The sequence below is a fragment of the Chroicocephalus ridibundus genome, chromosome 1 (genome assembly GCF_963924245.1).
Source record: "Chroicocephalus ridibundus chromosome 1, bChrRid1.1, whole genome shotgun sequence".
Classification (NCBI taxonomy): domain Eukaryota; kingdom Metazoa; phylum Chordata; class Aves; order Charadriiformes; family Laridae; genus Chroicocephalus; species Chroicocephalus ridibundus.
In genome coordinates this window covers 674,912-697,223 of record NC_086284.1, presented here as the reverse complement: position 1 = coordinate 697,223, position 22,312 = coordinate 674,912, and the positions used below count along the sequence as shown (strand labels likewise).

The 22,312-nt window shown below is 42.9% G+C and overlaps 1 protein-coding gene across 10 annotated transcripts in view; it reads right to left on the bottom strand.

The window, feature by feature from the left end:
• The window catches only part of NOX4 (NADPH oxidase 4), a 135,751-nt gene that overhangs the window by 77,416 nt on the left and 36,023 nt on the right, over positions 1-22,312 (bottom strand). For all 10 annotated transcript variants that reach the window (XR_010069866.1, XR_010069865.1, XR_010069867.1 and 7 more), the window contains one exon: positions 10,617-10,677. Coding sequence is in view for 7 of the 10 variants with exons in the window: in XM_063325157.1 (XP_063181227.1) it covers positions 10,617-10,677 (61 nt within the window). In the remaining 3 variants the exon portion in view is untranslated. The remainder of the gene's footprint in view (positions 1-10,616; positions 10,678-22,312) is intronic.

The window sequence follows — 22,312 nt, the reverse complement described above, 5'->3', positions numbered from 1 at the left end:
TTTCTCACGCGCCCATCTCCTTTCCCAGTTAGAGTTGCCAGCCGGACTCTATCTACCACGATGCAAGCGCCTTCTTTCTCCGGGAGAGAGCGAGACCGTGGCATATTACAGCAAATATACCCCAAATGGGGAACCCAGCCAAGAGAAGATAAAGGAAGCTGGAGACACACAAATCCTAAGAGGCAGTGGGGAGAGCACTTACAAGTGACATTTTTGGCTTTCGGACAATGTTTTTGACCAAGTGAATTTTTGGAGAAACAAATAATATTTCTCATGGAAAAGGTAAATTAATTTAAAAAAAGGGGGGGGAAGGGCATCTTATATTCATTTAATAGGCAATTTTATCACTTTTATTTCTCAAGGAAAAAAATGCTTTAAAAAGTCACAGGGAATGTTATTTCATTCCCTGCTCTTTGCTTTGACTTCGCTGCCTCTTTGTCAAAGCTGCTGAAGGCACCTCATGCCTCAACGACAGCCTGGTTTTTTCCGGCTGTTTCAGCTGATCTAATAAACGATATTACCTCCCCCCCCAAAACTTGCCTCTCATGGTATATTATTTCATTATAGCGTACTTTGGTCTAATCTGCTACAAATGTCACAAACTATACAAATAAGAAATATCGCGATATCCTTTCTGAAACAAGCTCTGTCGCTTTATCCCCATTCTCATCAAAAAAACCCTTTACATAAAGAAGAAAAAGAGGCAGAAGGACATGCCGGAGCTGCAGAAATGTGGGTTATAATGTCAGTGAAACAAAATACACGCTGCACCCTGCCCGTCAGCTGCTGCGCCTCATACCAAAGCGCCGGTTACTGCCGTCACCGCACACTCTGCCGCGCCATCCCCGAGGGGCACGGCTGCGATCCCATTCACAATTTGGAAGCGATTTCCAGGCTATGAATTCCCTCCTACAGTTTCTCCTCACGGCATTTAGCTAATACTGAGCTAATTTGCCTCGATAAGAAATGCCACATTCAGCACGTAGCAACTACCATTTCAAACTTCGCCCCGAAGTCGGACGCACTAGCGATTAATTTACCTCGCAGCATCTTAAAACTTTCTAGCGTATTTAAGGCATTTCTGCCTCACCGCCTTTTGAAATTTCAAAGCCTGATCAAAAGAAAAAAATTGGGGTCTAATTACAAATTAATTTAGTGGACTGACGCTCACAGAAGGATGCCTTTATATTAAAAACTGGATTGCACTGGTGGCCTGACTCCACTCCCTTTAGGAACTTGCCCCCGCGCCTGCGCTCTGCACTGCGGCATCCGCTGTTCTGAGGCACGGCACCACGAGGTTCATAGACCACCACAGAGCTGTGATGAGCACGTAGTTTCACGTGTGGTTTAAGTTTGTACAAAACGCGTAGCCATAAACATTTTAAACACAATTCTTCCATTCTGTTTATAGCAGACACCAACATACCTATTTTGACAAGTTGTGGAAACTTGCTGCTGGCCCATTGTCACAACACGGTGCCTCCAGTGCAAGTTCTGAGGTTTGGTTTGCTTCTTTAAAGGAAGAAGTAACACTTTTGCGGCTGTCACATACCCTTTTTTTTCACAGGAATCCTACTTTTACAGTTGAAAAGTACATAGTCAGTTGGTGGCAGATTTTTACTAATAATATTTATGATTTAATGGAACAGATCTCCAGGGGAGCACTGGGGCAGAGAAGAACTGTGGCTGCAAGATGCTCCTCAGAACTTCTTGGATCACCGACTGGCTCTATTTCTTTACGGTAAACCCCAAATTCTCCAGCTAGTGCTTGATGCATTGGAGAAACAATGCACACACAAAAGTCAAAGGACCGGATGGAGCAACAGGAAGGTGTGTGTGGCACACGGATGCTGGGCTGCAAGGGGCTGTAGGGAATCGATGTTGAAATTTGGGGTGTAGGATTTGCTTCACATGAACAACGCCAGCACTGATTTTCATGCATCTTGGAATAGAAAGAGATTTTGGAATAGACAGTTGCTGCTTGAAGGGACATGCAGCTGACGAAAAGCAGGGTAAACATACTTATGGAATGAAGGAGAAAAAATAATGCAATAGCAATAAAGGAGGTGGGATATCCTAACTAGAACTTCAACGCCAATATCGTGCCAACAAGGAGCTATGCAATATTGGCTGTGTAAATAGGGTGAAAAAGTCATTTCACCACATTATTTGATCATGATGACATTTGCAGTGTCGTGGGAGTTTTAATTAACTCCCACAGAGTTAACTGCTGAGCCCAGAGTAAATTCTGAGCAAGTGACGGCCTCTCTCCCTTCCAATCCAACTTAGACAAGGCACCTGTAGATATAAGCAGACAGGTAGGAGAGACCAGGGAATGAGCAGCAATACGAGGTAGCACGGTCGGTAGTCTTCTCAACAGCCCAGCAGCCACTGTTCCTAGTGGCCTTCACGGCAATGGAGAGCTACGCTTTAAATCACACCACAGCCTAAATCGATGATGAGACCTCTACTGAGAAGCAAGCCCACTTCTGCAATTAAAAGGAATGTTAGAAGTGAAGAAGGTGAAAAAAGTAAAGAGCCAGGCAAATGCAAGGTCTCAAAACTTCAACTTTGTACAACAGATGAACCCAACAGAAGGTTCAAAGGTGCCGTGCTCATTTTCTGTAAGAATTTGCACATAAAAAGGCAACAACTAAAATGCACACACATTTTTCAGTGGTGGTTCTTGCTCTGAAATGAAGGAGTAAAGGGGTAAAAAAAAAACCAAACAGGAAAGAAACCTAAATTATGACATCATCACAAAGTTGAGCTTCATTTTCACAAACAGCACAGGAAGAGCCCACGGACATCCAATGGTTCAAGCAGAAAAAACAGCAGACTCTTTCAATCCCAAGTTTTGGGTTTGGTTTATGTTAACGTCTGTACAGAAATTATTCTAAGAAACTCTAAAAGCATCACGCAGGAGTTCGGAGCACGTAAAGATAATTGTCCCTTCTGATCATAAAGGTTATAAATATCAACAGTTCCTACAGGAGTTTTTCCTATATTTTTAATGCTCCAAATATGAAATATATTTTTCCTAATTAACTACAGCACTTTTACAATCTGTTAGAAAAAGGTCCCAAAAAGAAACCTTTCAAATCTCTTTTTAAGAGATTTTAACTAGCAATTGTTAGTTCAACTGTGGTAAATCATAATTCCAAGTATGAAGCATGTCTGCGTTTTTGTTCTGTCCCTGAGGAGGAAGTTTCAATGATCTGAGAACAAAACAAGATGACATTTGGTACGTATTCTTCAGCAAAACTTGAGTGGCATCTAGGGGAGTCCACTGCTGCCCCCAGGGAAGCGCAGGTGTGCATGAAGAGCTGGCGTTTTGATGTGAACCCTCAAATTTCTCTAGAAACCATTACACCCCTCAGCTTGTTAAAGGTGCTCACACAAAGGAACCAGAAAGTCCAGCCAGACTTCGCAAATTCCTTGCTGGAAGCCGCTGTGTACCTCTGCACAGAAACCACCACAAGAATGGGACTTCCCTAAGCAGCCCTAGGCAAAGGTTAACAGAAAAATGGTGAAACTCAGCAAAGATTTTCTTCCCTAAACAACGATTAACTGAAAAATGGTGAAACTAAGCAAAGATTTGCTTCCCTAAGCAAAGATTAACAGAAAAATGGTGAAACACAGGCAATTCCAGGACAGCAACTTTGCGTTCTTAAATAGGCAAACACTGCGTGTTAGTGATTACAAACCCAGAAATTTGCCTGGCAGTCCTCTCAGGTACATGTCCTAGAGCTTTTCTATCTTGTGATTCTATTTTCAAAGTAGAGAGCAGCTTTTTGCTTTGTTTCCCTACGTTCATTTCGATCCCATCAGCTGCTACATGTCCATGTGCTCCGCAGGCTTCATTCCTGTCGTTCCCTTCGGAAGGGTACTTCAGACTTCCGAGGCACGGCGAGGAATCCTTCAGCCTTGTATTCTTGGGTCGGTTCTTAACTACAGCAACATCCACACATCTTGTGTGGATTGTATAAAAGGATAAAAATAATTTACATCATTTGGCCATTTTCTATAATCATTAAATGAATAAAAAGAGCCTGGGACATGCAAAAATACGGAAGCTTACAAATAACAGGATGCATGAAGAAAGGACTTCAGAGCAGGAAGTCCTACTCCTTTTGTCACCTAAAAATCTTTTTTCCCTGTAGAGATAAAACTCATTAACTGTTCAAATCGGAGCTGACTCAAGTTACCCTGGTTTTGGGACTAAGTCAGCTGGAGTTCAACTAACGTAAAACAATCCAGGTCTGGAGCCAAAACTCCAGATGTGTTCACCTTCAGCATTAATTCTTTAATCGGAGGAAAGGGCCTCTCAGCTTTGGGCCAGTAAACTAAATCTGTTCTCCTTCTTTTGCTCCATTCTCTTAATCCTGTCTTTTATTGAGCTTGTTTGCAGTCATAAACAGGATAATTAATGAACGTTAACGGCAATGAAGAATAAAAATAGTACTCCTTATGGCACAATGTGGCTAATTATATTGTTAAGGTATTTTAACTTCTCAGTAATGCAACAGTATTATTTTTATTACTAATGTCTAATTATATGAAAAGAAACACAATTAAACCTTTTTAGCATTCAATTCTGATATCCTCCTTAGAAGTCTAAGTAGGATTCACTGATAATATAAGAATTGGTAGACATAAAATCTAACAGGGGAAAATAACATCTATTCCATCTCTGTCTTCAGCTTCCAAAACCGCACGTTGATTTTGCTGGAACTGCTGACAGTACCACATCATTAACGCCTTTACACCCTGCCAGGAATCCCATGGAATAACTAAACACAACAAAATACATGTTACTATGGAATGAAAAAGGCCCAAATCAAACAGAACTTGAGGTAATAGCTTCAGTAGCCGTTATAGTGATCCCGGGACAACCGTGTCACACCCTGCGGGCAGACTTTGTAGTCTTATTATTCCTTCTTGTCACCTTCTGCTTCACACATTCCTCCAGTCTGAATCAAGATCTACTAAGAATATAGTAGATACTGACTGAATGATCCACTACTTCAATATCTCTAAAACTGTCTCCGGGGTTATTGCTTCTTTGTTAGCTCCTGCGCTTGCTGCAAAACTCCATCTAAGGGCAGCAAAGCACCTTGGGATGCTTCAGGCCCTCTCTAAACCAGGAGCTGCAGGGGCTTAGCAAGGTCACGTAGACGCTCCTCAACAATTTGACAAACCCTCCCAGCCCAGCAAGTTTAGATCATTCTTCCTTCAGAGCCACTCAAAAGGTATCTTTGTTTCCTTCTGGTGAGTATGCAAAAAATCCTTAGTCAGCCTCCAAAGTCCCAAACAACTGCCTGAAAATTTTTGTCTGTTTAAAACTATCTGGGGTGTGTGCACTTTGCTGTCTGAGGTTTTAGTCCACAGGGAGTTAAACAAGATCCATGCTTTCATACATTTGCCATGTTCTGGAAAATTGTTGTTTTTAACTGAAAAATGTCTGTTTTCCGCTGGAACTTCCTGCTCCAAGTCTGGACCTTCCAGAAAAAGGACTATGACAATATCTGACAAAAATTCACATAATTCAGAATAAGCACCTAGATGACCTAGTGACCGTGTATACCCTCATCCCTAGCGGGAAGAATAAGCAAAGATGTGTATTTTCTGACAAGACCTAGAGTTTACAGGGTGATGCAGATCGGTACCCCATGATCTGTCTGTCCTGGCTCCAGATGGAGAGTTCCCGCACACACCACCACCTCCTGCTGCCACGACATTTGGCAACCTATAGGACAGACGTCTCAGGTTCAATGGGTGGTACTAAAGTGCTCTTATGGCATCCCCACAATAAATACAGAATCACAGAATCACAGAAACTTCAGAGTTGGAAGGGACCTCTAGAGATCATCTAGTCCAACTCCCCTGCTAGAGCAGGATTGCCCAGAGCACATCCCTCAGGGCTGCATCCAGGCGGGTCTTGAAAATCTCCAGAGAAGGGGACTCCACACCCTCCCTGGGCAGCCTGTTCCAGTCCGCTGTCACCCTCACTGTAAAGAAGTTTTTCCGTGTATTTGAACAGAACTTCCTATGTTCCAACCTGTGCCCGTTGCCCCTCATCCTGTCACTGGGAACCACTGAAAAGAGTCTGGCACCATCCTCCTTCAACCCACCCTTTAGATACTTGTATGCCATAATAAGGTCTCCCCTCAGCCTTCTCTTCTCCAGGCTAAAGAGTCCCAGCTCTCTCAGCCTTTCCTCATGAGGGAGATGCTCCAGTCCCTCAAACATCTTAGTTGCCCTACGCTGGACCCGCTCCAGCAGTTCCCTGTCCCTCTTGAACTGGGGAGCCCAAAACTGGACGCAATATTCCAGTTGTGGCCTCACCAGTGCAGAGTAGAGGGGAGAATGACCTCCCTCGACCTACTGGCCACACTCTTCCCTATGCAGCCCAGGATTCCATTGGCCTTCTTGGCGACAAGGGCACATTGTTGGCTCATGGATAATTTACTGTCTACCAGGACCCCCAGATCCTTCTCCTCAGAACTACTTCCCAGCAGGTCCACCCCTAACCTGTACTGGTGCTTAGCATTCTTCCTCCCCAGGTGCAGGACCTTGCACTTGCTTTTGTTGAACCTCATGAGGTTCTTCTCTGCCCAGCTCTCTGCCCATGGATGGCATGCTGCTCCGAATGGTGGGCAGGCCTTGTGGATGTCTCCAGGACCACACGCGAGTACACAGCAGGAGGATGTCACTACAAGACAAAAATCCCTGTAGAGCGCAGAACCGCAGCAGTGTTTTAAACACGGTCCCACATCAATTTGTACCAGCACCACACAATGTTTTATTGCCTTAAGACATACAGTTCACCTTAACACCTCTGAGTGCTGTGTATTTGTTTTTCCACCAAAACATGCCGCGTTGCTTCAGAAGTCTGTTATTTTGGCATCATCAATATCACTTTCTGTCTTGCACCCTGAAATTTGTCTAGTGAATGAGATCCATTGTCTTGATACACTGTCGTGTGGTTTTTTCACTGCTGTCAAGTGGCGGGACACGAGGCATGGCCCCTGGCCTCTCTTCTCTCCTCCAGAGGTGCCAGATGAAATGTCAGCTTTGAAACTAAACAAGCAGTAGTACTTGAGGCAGCAGCAAGGACAGAGGAAGCACAAGGCTGATAGATGACAATGCTGAGGACAAACTAGACAGTAAGTAAGTGAGACAAAAAAACTTCAAAAAACCCTTTTGTAAATACTAACAACAATTTTTTCCAAGCTGAAGGAGAAATAGGCGACCACAGAGATATGAGAGAAGCAGAACAAAACAGGTTTAGAGGGGAGGCTGGTAACAAGATTAGCTTATTAGCTAATCCATGGATCTCCCACCTCGGATCCGTGCACGAGGGGCTGCAATGTTACCGCAGGCTTTAAAGCTGCCCCCCACCGGCTCAGCCGCAGAGGAAGACATGACAAGTTAGCTCTGGGCCACAGGGCTAACCCAACCTGCAGGGCTCCACGTTTGCAATTACCACAGATGGGCCGCTCTAAACCCATTGTGACTTGGGTGTCTAAGTCCTGACAGTCTAAGCTGTGGTCTACGGCTGTAGGTGTCACCTCTGTAATACGATGAAATAACTGCATTAATAGTACGAGCCACCACAATGCCACAAAACATTTTGTTAATACAATCAGTGCTGACTTAAGTAGTCACTTGTCAGCACAAGGATAGTAATTACATGATCACAAAACCAGTCTTTAGGGAGGTCTGTAATAGCTGTTCCACTATTCGCAACACCCAGTGCACATGGCAGAAGACGGAAAAACCATGTTAGGAATCTTTCCACAGGAAAAATCACAACTAATTGTCAGTTAACTAAACTAACCACCTCTGAGGTAGCTATGTATGTATCTAGACTCCCTTTACAAAGAATGAAGAGAAAAAGGCATGCTTGGGGCATGGCTCATCTCATCCTAAACTAGACACGTGAACAGGTCAGAGGTACGAAGGGAGCCACGGGAAGGATTTCAGGTGAAAGAATCTGCTAAACAGGGCACCTGCGGGCACACTGCAGCAATGCCAGTGCCTGCGTGCCTCTCTGTGCCGTGAAGGGCATGAAAGCTACACACAACACAGCTACTAACACCATCATAACACAGACGAGAAATGAAAGAGTTCAGATTTGTATTGGAAATTTATCTAAAGGGTGCCGCTGCCTACCTAAAGGGAGGGAATGTTGTGCCTTTATCCAAATCTCCTTCTGAGAAGGTCAGGTTCTCAGTTCTTCTAAGCTCAGGTAGCACCATTTGATTTCAATGGAGCAAGAAACACATCACTTCGGGGTCCGGATGACCGTTTGGTTTGCGAAGGTCTCAGACCTACCGTTTCTGAGGTTTCTTCCTCTCTTCCCTACTTTTTCTGTCATATGTTTTTCATTATTCAAATCATTGCTTTAAAAAGCAAATAACAGTATTGACTGAAAATCTACTAAATATCTGCTCCTATGCAAAAAATTACTTCTAGAGTGACTGCTTTTTTCAGAAGCTGCTTCTTGCTGCTTCTTCTACCAGATATCTAAAACGATATGCACCGGGATACGGGCAAGAAATGACTTTCCATTAACCGCAACTTCTCACCGGGAGCTGACAATTCTATTACGCCTTATCTTTCCTCTTGACATGCAGTTGCTTTCCCAACCTACACACCAAAGTCACTAAGGCCACGAAGTACTCTATTCAATTTTCAAAGCATAAGACTCGGTGTCTGAGACTTGACCCAAAGCGTAACTCGCAGAATTGGTTTGCCGGCAGCGCGTATCCCTCCTCCAGTCCTTACAGCTAATGGCAGGAAATTGTTCCTTCACCACTTCTCCCAGGAGCGGGCAGCAGGAGCTGAAGCCGGCAAGAGGAGAAATATCTCAAACTAAACGGTTCTTCTTCTCCGTATTTCAGAGCGTATCTGCGCTCTTCTGGCATCCTTTTAATTAAGGCTTGTAATTGAGTTCTCTGAAACAAATTGTTAACTCTCTTTGGTGTCAGGCATAAACTGTCAGGAATGTGAAAAAGTGTTACAAAAGAGAATTTGGGTAAATAGGATAAAGGCTGAGAGAACAGGTCGTGAGAAGAGCTCAAATGACAGTATGTCACACAAAGACTCCTCCAGCCCAATATCCTGTCTGCAGAAGAGGCCATTAGAGCACGCTTAAGAAAGATTATAAGGAATGTGGCAAACATAACAATCCTTCCTCAAACAGTCAGCGGATTAGAGACCATTAATTGTCACAGGGCTTAAGGGACTCAGTGAGAACAAGGCTCCATGGCACAGATGTGGCATAAAGGGCTGGGTAAACCACCTGCTTTTTGACAGCTTGTCTGACCCCGGGACAGATATCCCTGTTTAGCAAAAGTCATAGAACAAATGGTCTCTGTAACGCGACAGCGTCCTGAGTCTCATACAGTCCTACCTAGGCAGACCTGCCTCTCCATGGAGAATATAGATATTGAGGTGGGAGAATAACATTTAAATGCTAACAGAGAACAATTCACACCACAGAAGCAGTCACAAAACTTCAAAGATGCCACTTCTTTTGGAAAACCCATTTAGCTTGTACTACTCCACCCCACTTGTCCCAGTAGCCCACTGTCCACTCCCGGGCGGGAATGATGCTTAACAAGAGCCATCATACTGGAGGAGACCCGAGGCTAATTAGTCCCATCATCTGGCTCTATAAGGCCGAAATCCTATACTTCAAGCAAGAACAGAAAACGAGGGTGACTGCGGAGCGTATGTGCGTACGGCACTGCCCTCACAACCTTTGCTTGTTAAGGTTTCAGCAACTTCCACAGCCAAGTATGCAGCACGACCGACAAGTTCTACAGACATTCCGGGACTTATTCTCCCCAAATTGGTCCAATCCCTTTTAGGGCGACAAACTTATTTGACTCAGTTCCACAAAAACACGAGCCGATAGAAATTAACATGGAAAACATTCCTTCATAAGAAATGGACAAGATGGTGTTGTGTATTTGTCTTCCTTACAAGGAAATGCTGTGCTAAGCAAGAAGAAAGTCAGCCGCCGAGGAATAATGACAACCATCACGTGAGTATACAACTGTCACGGGGAGCAGCAAATTACCATTCTCCTCTGCGGGGAATCCTGGCTTACCCCCCTGGTCTGGAGGACATTCAAAGAGCAATGGAAGAGCATGGAAGAACATGAAAGCGACCTGTAATCTCAGCGTACCATAGGCGTTAATTAACCTGGCAGCCATCCAGACTGCTGGCATCAAAATCCGCTTATCTGGGAGCTGCACATTTCGGCATTTCTGCAGACACTACTACGCACAGAGGCACTGCACGGGGGCAGCGGGCTACCGAAAAATAAGAAAAAGAGGCAGGAATGGAGGAGTGCTGAAAATTATCACATTGCAATCAGAAGATCTGTTAGTAGTTGGAAGAACACGTTATCTGAAGAAATGTACATCTGAATAAAGCAGGGGTTGCATCAAGAGTGTAATAAAAGGAACTTGGGAAAAACGAGCACGGATGATCTCTAGCGAGAACACACCACAATAAAGGTACAATCGTGCTGAAGCCAGAAAGAGATAACAGTTAAGTAAAGGTATTTGTCTCTGAAAAGGAATGGTTTTTCTACATACCTGTCCAGTCTCCTACTACTTTAAGGTGGACCCCAAACGTTGCTTTGGTATCTGTAGGGCACTAAAAATATTAAATATATTAAGGACCAGTTCTGAGTAACAAGAAAATAACAAAATGCATTCAAAGTACAGTTGTTAAGACAGAACCTGGTGTAAATAGGTCATTCCTGAGCAAGCATACTAGCAGCGATACCCTCTAAAAAGCAAGTCTAGCATCAGCACAGTTCAGGAAGCCGAGCATGGCACTCAGTCTTAACTCTTTCTTCTGGTCACAGAGGGGTTTGGGATGGGCTTGTCTGATGGTGTGATTTGGAAGAGCCGCTTCATTCAGCATCACTGAGCAATGATACCAACTGGGGATGCAACAGAATCCAGCAGGAGGATGTACAGAAACGCTCCCTCTGCTATTGACACTTATCATCCAAAATCAGGAACTGCCCCATCACTCTTAAATCAAGGCATTTAAGAGAATTCTGGTTCTTGAATGTAGGGCACCTGTTTTCAAGCTGATCATTCTCACACAACTGACGCTTGCTTCTAAATGGAAACTGAGATTTTGCTGCGCTTCACAAGAGCTTAGAGTTTGCAAAGGAAAAACACCAGATGGCATGGCACATCATAAAAATCACTCTGCAGCCACCATTCTCTCACTCTGCACCTATGCCCTCACCTCGGGGCTACTTACTTGGGACTATCAACACAGGAATGGTATTATTTACGGTCTTATTTAAACCATGGTACCTAAAACATGGCTCCAGTCAAGCCATGTCAAAGGTCTAAGGAGCCCCCTCAGTTCCGTTCCTTGTAGCTACAGGGAGATTTCAAGTGCACTGTCTGGACAGCTTTTGCAGGTACACCAAATGATTTCACACATAAACAGGACAAGCAACCATTCCTCAAGGAAAGATTTTTCACTTTCCTTCTACAAAACCAACAACATTGGTTTCTTTTTGATAGAAGAAATTACGACTGAGTTTGGACACCTTTCTTAGAACCTGTTAATGACTGATCCAAGCTCCATCACGAATCCAACACCCAACAGATGACACTCCTGTCTTTTGTTTTTCTACTGCTACAGAAAAATATGAATTATTTGGGCTGAAATTCCAGGAACACGTCTATATTATAAGTAAAAGAGGCCCATGTAGTGAATCCAAGCACCAAATACTCAATCACCCACCATGCTTGTGAGAACACTTCTTGGCTCGGTTCTGGACCATTAGCATTCCCAAGATAATCTGTTGTGGAGTGGGAAATTACCGGCCTCGGGGCCGAGGATCAGTTACTAGCAGTTCCTTATTTAGCAGCAGACACAGATTAAAGGTTAGTATTCTCTACATCTCGGCAAATCTCGAACAGGGAATACAATGTCCCAGCTAGTCACTCCATTGTCCTGAAGGGGAGGAGCACTCTTGTTAAGAGTACTGATTATAGACAGACTCATATTTAAGTCCTTGTCATCTTTCACGTTTTCCTACAAAAATTTGGTACAGAGACTTAGAATTATTTCAGAAAGTCTTAGCCTTCAAAAAAATGGCATCAAGGGAGGGATACAGGCAAATCTCACACAACGAGGCCAATATTTGCTGCCGCTTGTAGCAACATCTTCCAACCAAAATCTCGAGACCAATTCTCCACAGAAAGGCAGGGAAGCAGCCTCTCAGCTGGGAAGGTGCATACTGGCAGCAAAAAGACCTGTTCTCCTGGGGGCTTCTGTAAGAGCCTTTAGCAGAGTTTATTCTTCAGTCTGGGCTGTCCCAGGGCTCTCCGTGTTTCACAGGAAGTTGAGTGAATTTCTTAGTCTAACTGTGCACAGTCCCAGTTCTGCACATCTATAAAATCGCCTGTCAGTCTCTCCTGCCATTGAAGTTAATGGCTGAATCCCCTTGTCTCCAGCCAGAATAGGTTCAAACCTGTTCTCCTTTACATTACCCTTGTGACTAACTCCTTTCTGCACTACTTTGAATAATTATCCAATAAAAAAAGAGATTTATTTCTCTTTAGACTTCAGGAAGCCTATTTTGATATCTATAACTGGGTATGAGAGCTCCTCAGAGAGTTCTAGAAATATCTTATTGTACTGCTAAATCTTACCAGAAAAACACGCCCACCATCTAGGCTACATGGAGTGAATTTCCTCCAGTTCAAGAGAGAGAAAGATTGTAGATGGTCCAGTGAAGGGCCACCAAGATGATGAGAGGCCTGGAGAACCTGCCATACAAAGAGAGGTCAAAAAGGGAACGCGCCTCTGTAACTCACAGAAGAGAAGGCTCAGGGAGATCACGGTCTTCCAATACCCAAAAAATAGCTATAGAGAAGATGAAGGCGCTCTCTTTACCACCATGCATGGTGATAGGACAAGAGACCAGGGGCACAAGTTGCTTCAGTGGAAATTTCATCTGGACATTAGAAAAATTTTCTTCACCGTGGAATAGTTAGCCAGAGAAACGGTGCAATTTCTCTTGTGATTCAGCTTCACAGGTCCCTGGATAACCTACTCCATGGCCCTTGCACCAGAAGGTTGAACCAGATGATCTCCAGAGGCCTCTTCCAACTTAAGACTTTCCTATGGACCTGTCATTTTACCTTTGAAAATTGTATTTAGGAGGTTTTTACTGCACAGAACACTTATTTTACCTCTCTCTTTTCCGTAAATACAATTGAGCCTCTAAATTGTGTCTTTTTCCACGCTGTTAGAGAATATATTCCAGAAGCTTAAGAAAATATTCAAAGACAGTTTTTCACAAGTTTAATCATGAAACTAGGTAAACTTTCCCATGTTATTAACAGACCACTGGGCATGTGTAATGAAGTGCAATGAAAATAACCTCTTATATATTAAACCTTCTTCATGAATCGTAGGATAGCTGAGACTAGAGAGCATCTCTGGAGACCGGCTACTTCAATACTCCTGCTCAAGCAGGGTCTGCAAGAGCAGGTGGCCCAAGACAGTGTCCAGTTGCGCTTTGAATGTCTCCAAGGATGGAGACACCACAGCCTCTCTGGGAAACCTGTGCCACCCTCACAGAAAAAGCGGCTTTTTCTTCTGTTCAGATGGAACCTCCTGTATTTCAGTTGGTGTTGTGCTGTCACTGGGTGCCACCGAGAACACCCTCGCTGTTTTCTTCACTCCTCCACCAGATCCAGCCTCTCAAGGTCCCTCAAATGGCAGCACAAGCACCCAGCGTACCAACCGCTCTTCCCAGTTTTGTACCATTTGCAAACCAGTACAGAGCCCTGAGGTACACCACTACTGACTGGCATTCAGCTGGACTTCACGCTACTGATCACAACCCTCTCAGCCCAGCAGCTCAGCCTGTTTTCCACCTACCTCCCTGCCCTCTCATCTACTCCGCACTTCACTTATTTCTCTATGAGGATTTTATGAGAAATACTGTCAAAAATCTTGTGAATTATGATGCTCTTGTCCATTTTATATATCTAAGTCTCTGATCACCTATTTTACTTTTAATTTGCCGTATCTCATCTTTAAAGCACTGCACAGCTACACACTGCTTGAAGATCCTTCTTACAGTCAGCTCATACACACATTTAAACTGGCATCTATTTATGTTCCATGAAGACAAGAACAAGCTGAAGTACCCTCTTGAATGCGAAATCAAGAGACCAAGCACATGAGCCTTGGTCAAATAAAGGCATATCAAAGTGGCCTCGGCAATGCACGATGTCCTCTCTGCAGCTGTGAACAAAAGCAATTTAGAATTGCTTTTAGAATGTGTTTTGGCAAATAGTACTTGGACTTCTCCCTGCTCCTTTTAATCTGGGAGCCCTAAGAAACAATCCAGCGACTATTAACCATACTGTGGTGAGAGCTGCAGGCAGACCCTTATTTTTCCTTATTGCCCAGTCTACTGCACCAGAGGAAATTGTAAAGATTAGCCAAACTTGAAATGAAAAAACACTTCCGCTTAGTTCCTTTTCCTTAAATAAACAATGCTTTACAAGCAGGTGAATCACTAACTTGAATAGCGTGTAATGAGAAGGGACATTAGACATCGTTAAACACAAGGTGACACCTGGTAAGTTTTTCAGCAGTACTTTCCGCATTTTGAAGAGTTAAATGAACCCCGTTTGCCGCACTCATTTGATTAAAATGCTATGGTACACAAATTAACTGTGGCAGATAGTGTAATTACGTGCAGCTATGTTAATCTTATTCTAACCTCAAGCTATGTATACCTTTAAAAAGTAAAAGATTTTACAGGTAGGAACACCTACTCTAATCACGTTAATCTGTCAGCATTTGGCCATCCTCCAAAAACAATTTAAAACCAAAGGAATTCTGTTACATTTAACAGAGCTGTGCAGTTTTACACCCCTGGAGAAACCAAACTACGTTCTTAGCATTGGAAAGTCAGTAGATTTCCTCAGAGCTGTTAATCACATGTGAGCTAGTTTACAATGACTATTTTTATTTTATTTTTGGATGTATTTTCACATTCAAAGCAGTGAGAAAAGTATTCTATATGTAGATAGAACTTATGTAATACAGATTCTATATCTTGAAGAAAAAACACCTTCCCATGTATTTTTTTTTCCTTTTTTTTCAAGCTTATTTGACATACAAATGCGAATTATCACATAGGGAATTTGCAACAGTCTCTGGAGAGCGACCAAGTTAATTACACTCACCAGTAGCTGTAGCCCTATTATTTATCTATATGCTGAGATAAAATATAGATGATAATTTTAATAAGCGTAATAATTTAATTATTTTTAATGCACTACTACATTAATACATACTTGAAATGTATTTTATTTATCAGTTTTGCATTGCGAACATGATTCTCGGTTGTCCTCTATGCCTTGCTTTTATATGAACACAGAGTGAACTAACTACCGTTAGACCATAGTGGTAATACTTTAAACGCCCTTTATATTGGTATAAAAATCTACCGGAGACAATGAGCAGCGGAGAAATCTGTGCATAGGAGCGCACCACGTATAGTTAATGAAAACTAGGTTATCAGCATCTGTGTTTCCAGCTTAGAATACCCCAAATATTTAACATCACTGGTATCTACTCCCAGTCAAGAACCCTGCCCAGAACAAGAAACAGGACAAACCTTATTGAAATAATCTGAATGGCATTAAACACTATTGAAATATTGTAAAGAACTCTTTTTAGACCTTGAGATGCAGGGAGTTGGGGTGAGTCAAAAGGAAACTAGCAAGAAACTAGCAAGTTAATTCCTGAAAGTTTCCAGTCCTTCTGTAAATCTCTACCATAAGAATTGTGAAGACTCGTTAGAGAGATGTTAGGGTTTGATCACAGCGCTGTCACAGAAGCGCTGATGCATACACCAGGATAACACTGCAGAATATCTATTATCAGAAAAATGGAGATGAAAGGGATGCCCACGTTATGGACCACCATGCGGCTCTGCAAATAAAGCTCCTGATCTCCTGTGGAGATACTGCTCTCAAGCTGATGCACCTCAGTGAACACCAACTTCTGTGTTTGGTCCTGTAGTAGGTGGCCTGAATAGTGCCCAGAGTTACAAACAAGATCCGTGCCACAGCTGGAAGAACAAAGCGAAACCTCATCTTGGCCTGATTTGGGGAACTAAAAAGCTTATTGCGGTGTTTGGTTAAATAAAGGGAAACTCCTTCAAAGAAAGCTTTCACTTCGGGGAGAAAGCCATGATATGGTCCTAATATGGATTTGCAAATACCCTGTCAGGGACTGGAAACACTGCTGGGCCCCTGATCTCTTTCCCTGCCTCTGCCTCCCTGCCAGGGGGAACCAGCTGCGCCGCGAACCCCGTTTCATCTGCCCATCCTTGCTCCAGACTCAGACGAGCTCTTACACAGATCAAGAAAAACACATCAAAGACTTGGCATGGTCGGGAAAGAGGCAGAATTGGGGGGCGGGGTGGGGTGGGGGGGAGAGAACTAAGCACGACCAACTTATTTCCCCTCCTGGGTGGGGAAAGAAAAAGAAAAGTTTTTCAACTTTGTCAACTGACAAGAAAACATGAACCTCGGGAGCTCAGTAAGAGCTGTAAGCTTGTCTGTTTTCATACAGAACTGATATAAACATTCCTAAAATGATTCATCCCGACATTAGAAAATGAAGAGGAGTGATGACAAACACAGGCATGCTATATAAAGGTAGCCAAAAAATAGTAGCTAGACTCCAGTCTGACTCATAGGAGGTGAACTCTGTTACACTGGGCTATCCCTGTTTTAACTAATTAATCCCAGAAGAAGCAAATTTCAGAGAAAAAACGTTGATTTGAGGAGTTACTCTTTTAAACACATCTCTGCCTCAAAGGCTAGGAGATTCTCTAACATGGCTCTGTTTATTTTTCTGTTTTGGGTTACTTTACAGATCATTTTTTCTCTAAAAGCTTTCCCCGTTAGAGACTTGGCTTCACAGCCATTCGAATTTAACTGGCAGACATCAGCAGACATTATAACATCCCTGAACGCGGGGAAATCCTGACCATGGAACATGATTAAGGTATCAAGGGTGTCTGGATGATCAAGGCAAGACCACCATGCCTTGAACACTCACCGCTTCAGCCAGAGCCCTCCCAGTGCAGAGCCGATTCCTTGCAAGCAGCCCAGCTGCAGAAACATATCCCAAACACTTCTCCCTTTCGCTTTCCATTCCCTTGAACTCCTTGTCGTACAAACCCAAACACCTGCAGTCTAGCTAGTGGAAAAACCACACCATAACGCTGTGGGATGCTCAGGATGCATCACTGGTCAGCTGCAGCGCCAAGACGGATCATTCTGGTCATCTGGGGTCTAACTTCTGTGACAGAAACCACAAACCCACACCCACCAATTCCTGTGAGGCTGCAGTTCAGCATCTGCTGCTTCACTCCCTGCAGTCTCCGTTGTTAAATTACTCTCAGTGTTCAAAACAAGCTTTCTTTTTGTTTTTGAGGTCTCAGTCTATGAGCATTTGCTCCTTGATTTCACTCTTGCACCACAAGAAAACACAAATCTTTACTGCGATAGATGTCTCAGGTTTGCAAATACACCAATAGTTGTAGATTTAAAATACATACGATGTTGCATAAAATATACACATTGGTGAATAAATAATGAGAAATTCCTTTATTTGTTTTCTAATAAGTCTGTAGTAGCCCAACTGCTACTCTGTTGCTGCTACAGAGGCACTACAAAGATACCCTTCTACAGACTACTCAGTAGTCCTTTTCCTCTGCAGCTCAACCAAGGTAAAAAACTCGCCGACTGCCCTTTCACCCCAGCAGACACATTGCATTTCACAGAATCACAGAATGCACAAGCTTGATGGGACCCATCAGGATCACCGAAGTGCAACTGCCCGTAACGCGGTGAAAATGTTTCAGTCCTAGCAACGTGCAGCCCATATAATTTATGCATCTCAAGTTGCTAGCTAGTGGAAAAAACAAACCACAACCTACGGGATGCTCAGGATGCGAGCCTTTGACCCTGAAGGAGTAAAAGGCAGTAGAGCAACGTTTCTGCCCAAGGCTGCCTCTCCAAGTCCTCCGAGGGTATGTGGACACATTGCCAAGCACCACTGCCCTGAATGCAGAAAGAAGGAAGCTGAATGGCACAAAAGGCTCCTTCTCCATCATCCCTGAGCAGAAACGATGGGCCACCTCCAGACCCGTGCTAACTGACTCCCAGGGGTGTACGGCACTCATGGAAAGAACCACCAACGGATCGACAAGTCTTTTAGTTGATTATCAACACCTTGAGACATGCTGTGTCCCTCCAAACTACCCAGCCGGCACACGATATTTTGCCCGGCTAAAGCTCAGATCCCAGCCAGTCAGCTGGTCTTAATTTTAGGACATCAAGAGGCAAGGCATTTCACTTCCTTTAATACTTTGTCTACATGTTAATCGCATTCATGTTAAAAAGTTGTGCTCTTTTTTTTTCATTTTGACGTTCTCCTGCATTTCCTAGACCTTTCTCTAACCTGACCTAGCAGCTACCCTAGAAGCACTACTTCTGATGGGAGAAGTATCTCCTGAAGGAGGTATCTCCACTCAGGGTTTAGTGAACTTGTATGTAACAATTTCTGTGTTCCCTTGATCCAAAATAGTCAAATTTTTAGGTTTAAATGAAAGTAAAGGTTTACTTACGGCTTTTATACAGACCCCAAAACTATTAAGCCCAAAACCAAACCAAACGAACAAGCCTAAGAAGTACTGAAGGCATCTGAAATATTAATCTATTCTATTTTTGTTTTACTTAAATTCTTTGTCAAACAGCTGCTAGATTTTCTACTTCTATGAAGTGCAGACAAGCTCTAGGGATTTTAGTTTGCCAGCAAGATACTTCACAATATCTGTATTTCCCTAAATGCTCCATAAATCATCTCTTAAAGATAAGTTTCATAACCATTTGCACAAGATATTTAACAAACCTTTTCGAATGTCATCATGTCAGATTTTGTTTTTATAGTATTTACCTGTCAATATGAACTTAGCTCTTGACGTCCTTGCATACTTTTTACTCAGGCAAACTTCCAACAGCTTTTCAATTTTTTTTATGAAGTATTTCAGAATTTGGCCCATCGGCTTTTCCTGTTATGGACAGTTTATTTCTCAAGTTTACAGTACAGGACGTGTTTCTCCATCATCTTCTTGCACAGTACTAAATTTCTTGCTTAAAAGAAGCTCAGAGCTAAAACTTCACTGCTAGACTGTTAATAACTTGATGGATTTTAAATGAACTCTGGATATACCCAGGGACAAAGACAACCTTGGCTTTACAAAACACTGGTTTTCTTTTACAAAAGCAAATGTGTTACTTGTGACATTGTTTATACTCATGTATTATTTGCTGAGACCTTTCTGAGAAGGCATCAAGCCCAAAAATGTAGATGTACAGGTCAGGGCCATCAGCTTCTAATCATATCATGTCTAAATCCAGATACCAGATGTACTTAAACAGAGGTGCAGAGGTAAAAAGGAAAACCCAATCTACAAAAAAACCCAACCCAGCCCAAAAACCCTAAAGGTAGAAAATGTATGAATAAGTAATAGCGTTGAGACATTTAGGTACAGCACTATAATTTGTCATGTACATTCAGAAACCTCTTTCAGGTAATTCTTCTTCCTACTCTGAGATGATTAATGAATTAAAGAGTTTCTCTGCCTGGGGTTCAGTAATTATTTATCAAATTTTAATTTGGGGATTAATCAGACAAAGTATTCTTCCTCAACAACATATATTTGGATTTTGTCTGCGGATCTGAGTATCTGCATATGCAAAACTGTCCTCTCCCCTCCTCAAAATTCATCTTTGACTTGTTAAAAAACGCACAGATACTGGCCCCCTAACTCGCTACATGCCTCAAATGACACAGCAGGGATTTGACCATCCATGTATATGAGCAGAGAATTCAAGTCCCTCCGGACTTTTTCTTTTCTTACTCATACAGAACTCTACGTGGAGAGGAAAAGAAGAAAGACGTCGTGCCACAAATCCTCCTGATGCAATCTGCTTCAAATTAACCATACACGCAAAAAGATGGAGAACCAGCAAAAAGAGCAGAACTTCTCAGAGCTTTTTATTACCAGACTCTTCCAGCTTCTGCTTCAATGGGATTTAAAAGCAGATTTGTTACGCGGCGCTCAGCTAGGGGAGGTCAGAGCACACTACAACACAGGAGAAAATTTCTAGTTTCAAAGAAAGTTTCAAAGTACCTGTTGCGGGTAGTTGATCTCTGCCCACCTGCTACCAGAACTATGATCTAGACATTGAATGAAAGGCCAAAACTCTTTGGAGGATCTGAAGAAGCAGCCGCCCATGCTAATACAAAGCAGCTATGTCATAAAGTCCTGGAGTCTGAAGGCTAGGATCTTTGCTTTATGTTCTTTGACTTGGTTTTAGTTTTGCTTAATATGTGCCACTTCCACGCCATCGGCCTCTATTAACTTTCTTGTGAAGCTACTAATCAGTGGGTACACCGAGTATGTCTTAAACAGAGAAGCAGAGAAAGCTCAACAAGAGTTTATACAAGTTGTCTGTGTCTGAGTATCAACAAGAGTATCTTGGGATACATGTATGTGTTAATTAAAAAAAAAGTCACTGAAGGACAACTTCTATGCTAGAACAGTATTAATCTGAAAACACAACACCAAGCTCAGGATATACAGCTCTTGGAAAGACAAATGAGGTCTTGGGCAGCTTTATAGATATGAGTAAAGCACAAAGACATTTATCCAAAATATTTAAGCTTCCACTGTTCACAGGAGCAGAAGAGGTGGTACTCTTTCTATACTGAGAGTCAACTTCTTACAAAATAGATTAACATCTTCACATTAAGCATTTTATCTTAATAACACGTGGCTTTTTACTGGTTTCCAAAAGGGATTCTGGATGCTTAAAAGGGGAACTGCAGGAGGGGAAGGGGCACCCTACCAAATGTTCTGTTCAGGAGGAAAGGTGGAGAAAGGAATGAAATCTATATGTAAAGTCACGTCAGTGAAGGTTGACCTACACAGACCAGGCAATGCTTTTGCTCTGCCTGAAGAGCCTGAGCTCAGTGAGCTAAGATTTATTGTTTCATCACTTCCAACAAAATGATATCCTGAATCTCAGAGAAATTCAACGTGGATTATTTGCCTGAGTGACTTCAGTGCAGAAAGGAATTGTGGTTGGGTCACTGAAATCACTAGACAAGAACTACAGAGTGCAGAATTCAGTTCCCAGAATCTCCTAAAGCCTCCCTCCTCTCCCGCACCCACAGCATCTGAGCGGGAGTTCCCAGGGACTAACTCTATCACCTCCTCTAGTCAATGCAATAATGTGATTCAGCGGATTCAAGGTTTGGCTCCTGTCCTGAATGTCTCTTGGAAGAGACTCTCACCCTCATACTACAGAAGTCTGGATTAGCCAAAAGCACTCCCCGTTGTTCTGCACGAGTGCCAGCCTAAAGGAGGTGTTGTCTCAGTGTCTACGGACAATGCCTACAACTCTGACGTCTCATGTCTTGGGTGCTAAAGTAATGCTTCAGATGGCGAAGTGTCAAAATACCTGAAAAGGTAATTTATTACGCACACACACAATTGTCAGAAATGAAAGAGGACTTTTAGCTGAAAAAAAAAATTAAAAAAAATATTCCAAATAGCAGATCTATGTTGTTGCCATAAAATAAAACTTAATGAAGCCTTTCCATCAGCAGTTCAAGTTCAGCAAAGATGATACTGCAAACCGACTCACTCAGTCACCACAGGACCTGCTACGCTCTCCTCCACAGCCACCACTGTAAAAGGCGGCTCTAAAGAAGCTCTGATGAAAGACTCAGTTCACTACTGCATGTACCAGCGGGACTAATTTTCTTTCCTCCTCAGAGGTGGTACTCCTAGTGTGAAGATGGTACCCACTGAAAGAACAGTTTTGAACAGTTCGCACTGTTCCTTGCACGTACCGGAAGGAAGGATTTTAACCTTCAAGATATTCAGCCAGCAGTTTAAGCGAGCTCTGAATCCACAACAGCAGAACATATCTCCTATCTTTGTGCAACTTAGATTTCAGTCCAAAGGGGAAATGAGGGCATGACAGCAGCTAGAGACAACCAAAACCGTCACAAATTTGAGGTAACAGGTTGCCTGATCCTGCATTTGTGGGTGTTTGTTGCAGAGCAGAAGTTTTCACCAAACCTCAGATCTGAGCCATCTCCAAATTTAGAAGCATTTGTCTCTTGGTCTTGTCCT